The following is a 6,632-nucleotide window of genomic DNA, read 5'->3' as shown; positions in this document are numbered from 1 at the left end:
AAATTAAAATTACACTAAAAATAATTAAAGTTTAAATTAAAAAGAAGAAAAAAATATGAATCAAAATTATTGCAAATAATAATAAAAAATAAACTAAATTAATAATTAAATTGTAATTAAAAAAAAGTAGTTTTTCTTTTTAAAATGATATAATCCAGAAAATTAAAATAGAATTATACATAAAAAAATGAATTTAAAAAAAGAAAATATAACTAAATAAGAAAAAGGAAAAAATAATGAGATCAGTTTCTACGAATTAAATAAAGCTTAAAAAATATTTTTTTCTAATCAAACATAAAAATTAAAATAAAACAGTAAAGTAAAATAAGTATATAAAAATTAAATTTAATTTAAAAACGTATATGTATGTATTTTTCTTTTTAAAGCAATAAAATCTACAAATTAAAAGAAAATTTAATTTAAAAAATTAAAAACTAAAAAAGGAAAAAAATTCCGCCTCCCGAGGACTTGAACCACAGATCCGTCGAATAGCACGCCGGTGGTTTTCGCACTCGCCTATTGCGACTACCAAAAAAAAAGCGCAAACAAAATGATAGGCAAGTGCTTCCTGTAAAAAGAACTTTTCACCATGAAATTTGGCACAGAAGCTTTTTTCGAGAGATCCTAGGTCCAGTCCTCGGGGGCTCGAATTTTGTATACCCGAGCGCTCTTGTTCAAAAGGATATTCAAATTTTGTTCACATAGCGGTGGTTTCTAACAGCCAAAACGATCACTAAAATTTATCAGAATTAAAAAATAAATGGACCGTCTGCCCGTCCGTCTGTCTGTGCACACGATAACTCGAACAGAAATTGAGATATCTCAACAAAACGTACATGTGCTTGTTTTGGGCGTAGGACGGATGGTATTGAAAATCGGCAAAATTGGACGCCTGCCTCCCACATAAGAGTGGTTTTCAGAAATACGTAAACTGCGACATTTTAGTAACTACTTAAGCTTATGCAATCAAAAATGATATTTATCAATATTTTTATGATTATATTTGTAGATATATTTTGGTAACCGCTTCACCAATTTCTCCCGAACTTGGCACAGTTGTTGCTCTTGGTAAAACATACCAAACTGCTGAAAATTAAAAAAATTCGGAAAATAACCACGGCCACATCGCATATAACGATAATTTAGGGAAAATACCCCCCCTTATGAGCACATATGTAAATCTCGGTAACCGTTCTATCGATTTGTACCAAACTCGGTACAATTATTATTCTTGGCACACAAAAGCAAGACGTTGAAAATTCTTGAAACCGGACTAAAATAACTCCGATTTTTTCATATAACGGTAAATTTCAGAAATGCTTGAAACTTCGATATTTCGCGAAAATGTCAGTAATAGCCCTTTTTTTTTTCTTTCCTAAGATGTTTTTCTTTTTTGTTTAACTTTCTTTAGGTTTTTAGCTTTTATTGTTTAAATAAAAATTGTGTTTTTAATTTCGTTTGACTTTAAAAAACCTATTTTAATTACGTTGAATATCCTCTTTTCTTTTTTTATTCAAATTTTTGTTTTTTTTTTAAGGAAAATATATCGTCGTTGTTTTTGCAAAACCGCTCCTATCTTACGGCACTCAAACTTTACAGTAAAGCGAAAAAACGGCGTTTCTTTGAAGGCATTGCCTTGAGAGGGGGTTTTTTCTCTAGCTGTTATTTTACAAATCTGTTGTTTTAATAACGATTTTACAATTTTTATGCATAAATCTCGATGCTCTGAGTTCAGGATTACCAAGTCTGATTTTTGCTACAACGGCGTTTTTGGAGGTTTAGCAACTGGTCGATGGGCCGTTTTGTAGAAAAATCGACGATATATATTTTTTGATGACTTAATTCTTAGAAAACTTATCACAAAAAGACAGTCAAAAACGCTAGGACCTCCTTGTTAGCAGATCTTTCAATTAGTCTTTCGAAAGACAGGAAATAGATTTCAAGACAGTTGCCAGAATTTACAATTCAGTCAAATCTTAATATAGTTTTGAAGTGGTTTGCTATGTCGTTCAAATTGTTTTTTTTTTTTTTGAAATTCCAGATATTAAAAGAAAAATCGTAATCAACTATTTCTTTCCCGTACTAAAGAATTTAATTTTGCAACACAAATACAAAAGTTAAAGCGACTTAAGTAAGCATTGCGAATTCTAGTTTTTTCGATAAGTTAGTCGAAAATATATAAACTAAGTAAATATTTATATAACACAAAGAAAAATGAACAAAAACCTGCCATTAGAGTGGTTCACAAAGAATAATGTCGGATTTTTAATGCCGCCACCGCCTAGGATTATTCTGAACCAATAAAAAATATACCCCTATTTTTTATTTTGAAATCAAAAAATTATTTATGGAGTGCTCAAAGATTTCAAAATTTTTCATGTTTTTCATGTGGGGAAAAAAACAACTTTTTGTAGAATTTTATAATTCTTGAAAATAAATATTTTCGATCGACAAACCGTGTTTCTCTTCAGAAAGTTCCCAGTAATAATATCAAATTTTTTCTTTAAACATTTTTTCATGGTAACTATACTTTATAGGTCCCCAAAAACCCCTAGAAAATGCAATGGGGGGGACAATAAAAAATTTGTTATATTAAAAAATGGTTAAATAAACAATTGGATATTAATACAGGAAGTTTCCTGAAGAGAACCACAGTTTTCCAATCGAAAAATATTAATTTTCATGCTCATATAAGTACATATATAAGTAGTAAAACATATTGACGCTACGTACTTTATTTCTAAAAATAAACACAGAAAACAGCGTTTACTGACAGTTTGATTTCACTATAGGCGACATGCATAGCGCATGCAGTCCATAATGCATACACACATACTTATTTACTAGATTTTACACAAATATGAATTATCTACTATATAGACATATTGATAACAACAATGCAATAGTATATTTTACATCAGACACACCCTTATTGCATTGTTAAGAAGTTTGTCGCTAGGTACTTATTTATTACATATAGCCGCTGAAAATAAACTAAGAGTGTACACTCCATGCCAAAATTATAAGCACACCACATATAAGAAAAGTTTTAACCGTTTTTTTTTGTTATTTTATTTTAGTTATTATTTCATAAAAATTTAGTTTATTCTTTAATAAAATCCGTGTAAACCAAATTTCAAATTTTGTGCAATATTTAATAAAAATGTAACAAACTTTCGTAAAAATTTCAATCGTTTTAAGAGACGATAAAAAAAGCTATATTTCAATATAAATTCGGTTAATATTTTATTTATCACATGCAGATACTTTATCAGCAAGTGCTGTATGCTTACCGGTTCAAAGTTGCCTTTAAATACTAAAAAATAATTTGGGTCCAAATGGTACCCAGAAACACTGTGGGTGTATGGAAAAACTATGTCGCCTTCTAGGAAACAAAATAAAATAAAAAAACTCTCTTATTTTTTGCAAAACCATACATGCAGAAGGGTTAAAATAATATTTAAAGTGCTACAAAACTGCAAAAACAAAATCTTTCCACGAAAGTGAATGAAAAATCGTTAAATTGTGTTACTGAAAAAAAATTGTGTTAGGAAAAATGGAAAAAGCAACAAAGTTTAAAGATTGCAATTTTTCCGAATGTCTTGTGGCATTTTTTTAAATATTGCACAAAACTTGAAACTTTAGCTTTATTAAAAAATAACTATAATTTCATAACAAAAAAAACTAACCGTTACAACATTTCAATATGTGTTGCGCTTATAATTTTGACACGGGGTGTATAATTATTATTCAATTGTTATTTAATCAACTAGAGTGTTTACGTTCAAGATAAGAAATTTAATCTTTTAATATAAAACGTTATCAACTTAACTGTGTGTGCGAAAATTATTGTCGCATAAAAAAAAACATTTATTTGGAGAGATGTGCACTTGCATTTTCAAGAAATATTGAAAACTTCGGGCAATTTATTATTGCTGACATATAAACAGGCTTCAGAATGTTGAGGAATATTATAGCAGGTATAATTTCTGGCTCTTAAGCACGCGTTTTTTTTTTAATATTTTAATTTCATCGACAAAAACAAAAATATCATAAAATCAAGTTTTCATTTGAATGGTGGGCCGGAAATCTGCTTTTTTTTAGATTGGTAATAGCAAAAATGTGGTTCACTATGCTCTTAAAGAATCTGTGTGAAATTTGAAATCTTTTGGTCAATATCCTAGGCTCGATCAAGTCCATCAAAGTTCAATGTGTCCATCAAAAAATTTTTGTCTTAGCTTACTTCGATCGCAAATTTAATTAAAAAGTCCGTTTTTGCGAAGAAAACACACTTAGGTTAGGTTTAGATTATCTCGGCTGCCCTCATCGCTATGGAAAAGGGCACACTTAGGCCACCATGTGTCCGTTGTGATGCCATATTAGAGGCTCCATATGTTTCACCTCTTACTTTAGAAATGGAGGGTGAGAACTCCAATAACATGTCGGAGCTGTGGTCGCTCCCAGCGTTGGAGAAGACGAGATCTAGGCTCCGCAGATCATCTTATATTAACCTGTTCGATAGAGTTATTCTGCAGACAGCAAGGTGCCTTCCCTTGCTAGTTCATCTGCAACACAGTTTCCCGGTATGTCTCTGTGGCCTGGCACCCATACAACATTAAAACTTAATTTATGTTTTTTTTTCTATTATATTTTTGGTAAATTGTCAAGGATATGCAAGGATAAAATTTTAAAAGACAATTTTCCACATAAGTAACCTTAATCTTCTTTTCTCTACAGGTGCCTTATCTAATCTTTTGAGCGCCATAGAAAAAAGTGTCGTTGAGAATGTGAAGGGTTTCCATGATATGGGCATAGATATATCGCGCGCATTTTTACAAGAGCCTGGCGTGCAGGAGCTTTTGGCGAGTAATCAAACATTCGATGCCGTTATTTGCGAAATTTTTCTCTCTGAATCCCTATTTGGTCTAAGCGAGCACTTCAATGCACCGCTAATAGGTTTGGGTACCTTTGGCGCGCATCCCTGGAACACAGATATGGTGAGTAGCATGCATGCAGTTGCCATCGAACCAGATTTTTCTTAACTTAATTCCATTTTCTCTCACAAAGGTTGGTTCTCCTTCTCCGCCATCGTATGTACCGAGCGCAATGCTGCCATTCACCGATCACATGACCTTGCTGCAAAGAGTTGGAAATTTGGCTTACAATATCTTCGAGCGTTTGCTACTTGATGTATACTATTTACCACAACAAGAAGCGTTGTACAAGAAATTCTTTCCGAACAACAAACGTGATATGTACGATGTGCGACGTAATGCCGCTTTGGTGCTGGTCAACCAGCACGTCTCGCTCAGCTACTCCCGGCCTTATGTACATAATCATATCGAAGTTGGTGGCATGCATATCAATCGTAAACGCTCACCACTGCCAGCTGATTTGGAACGTTTTATCAATGGTTCACAACATGGTGTAATCTATTTCTCGATGGGTTCCAATTTACGCAGCAAAAATTTACCGCTGGAGAAGCGTCAAGCAATACTCGAAACATTCCGTGGCCTAAAGCAGCGTGTGTTGTGGAAATTTGAAGATCCAAATCTCGAGGGTAAACCTGATAATGTGTACATAAGCGAATGGTTTCCACAAGACGATGTACTCGCTCATCCCAATGTGCGCATCTTCATCACACATGGCGGCCTACTCAGCACCACTGAATCGATTTACCACGGCAAACCTTTTATTGGCATACCGATCTTCGGTGATCAGTTTTTGAATATGAATCGCGCGCAAGCCGGTGGTTACGGCATACGTGTGGATTATACCACACTGACAAAGGACAACTTCAAGGCGGCCATTGAGCGCATGTTGGCCGATGACAGCTATGCCAAGCGTGTGGCCGATATGTCAGCGCGTTATCGTGATCAGCCCATAGAACCGCTGGATTTGGCCGTCTACTGGGTGGAGTATGTGGTGAGAAATAAAGGCGCCAAGCATTTGCATTGTGCTGGACAGGATTTGAATTTCATACAGTATCATAGCATAGATGTTTTGTCGATCGTTGTTGGTGGGCTCTCCGCGGTGCTCTTGCTGATCTTCGTGCTAATACGAGTCGCATGGCGTTGGCTGCAATCTGCGCTGGCACGCAAGGATGTCAAGCAGAAGAAGCATTGAAGTGGATGAAGGGCATTAGTTACGAAGTAACTAAGTCATTTTAGCTAGCCGGCTAACTAGTCATTAAAAATGGTGCTTTTTTAAGTTTTCAGGCGTGTTTAAAGAAAATAAAGAGAGTTAACAAAATTGAACAAACTTTTGCGTAAAGGGAAATACGTACATACATATTTGCGTGAGGAAAAAAATAAGGTACATTGAGCCAAAAGCGCAATGGTTTTTCCAACCAAGTTATGGTTTGATTTTTTCATAGTCAATAAACCGATTGTAAGAAATGTGATTCAAGTTGTACATTTGAGAACAAATTCGTATGTATGGCAGTGGCTGAATGAGCATAGGTGCTTGCTGTTATTTGTTGGCTTCCAGCGGTACGTACGCCGTCAGCGCGATATATAATTTTTATTTTTTTCTATTTTTGGTTTTTCTTAATTACGAAAACACCTCTGTGAAGTGCAGAACCTGATCAAACGACGAAGAAAATTGATTCAAGTGTAACAATTGAAGACACA

General features: G+C 33.9%; 1 protein-coding gene across 3 annotated transcripts; it reads left to right on the top strand.

Annotated features, from left to right (window-relative positions):
* Nucleotides 1-3,878: 3,878 nt before the first annotated feature.
* On the top strand, nucleotides 3,879-6,330 carry LOC108379567 (2-hydroxyacylsphingosine 1-beta-galactosyltransferase-like). Of its 3 annotated transcripts, none has more exons than XM_017635923.1 (3): nucleotides 3,879-3,980; nucleotides 4,738-4,997; nucleotides 5,068-6,328. In XM_017635923.1, the coding sequence occupies exons 1-3, from the start codon at nucleotides 3,959-3,961 to the stop codon at nucleotides 6,124-6,126; spliced, it is 1,341 nt and encodes a 446-aa protein (XP_017491412.1). In that variant the 5' UTR covers nucleotides 3,879-3,958; the 3' UTR covers nucleotides 6,127-6,328. The 3 variants fall into 3 exon arrangements, with proteins under 3 accessions (XP_017491412.1, XP_017491413.1, XP_017491411.1); XM_017635924.1 differs by lacking the exon at nucleotides 3,879-3,980 and adding an exon at nucleotides 4,087-4,108 and having other exon boundaries at nucleotides 5,068-6,326; XM_017635922.1 differs by lacking the exon at nucleotides 3,879-3,980 and adding an exon at nucleotides 4,575-4,655 and having other exon boundaries at nucleotides 5,068-6,330.
* Nucleotides 6,331-6,632: the final 302 nt, after the last annotated feature.

This window comes from Rhagoletis zephyria, unplaced genomic scaffold, assembly GCF_001687245.7.
Source record: "Rhagoletis zephyria isolate East Lansing unplaced genomic scaffold, Rhagoletis_zephyria_1.1 Rzeph_scaffold_16681, whole genome shotgun sequence".
NCBI classification, from domain to species: Eukaryota; Metazoa; Arthropoda; class Insecta; order Diptera; family Tephritidae; genus Rhagoletis; species Rhagoletis zephyria.
Note: the sequence above shows the minus strand (reverse complement) of the source record. Positions and strands in the feature narration are given on the sequence as shown.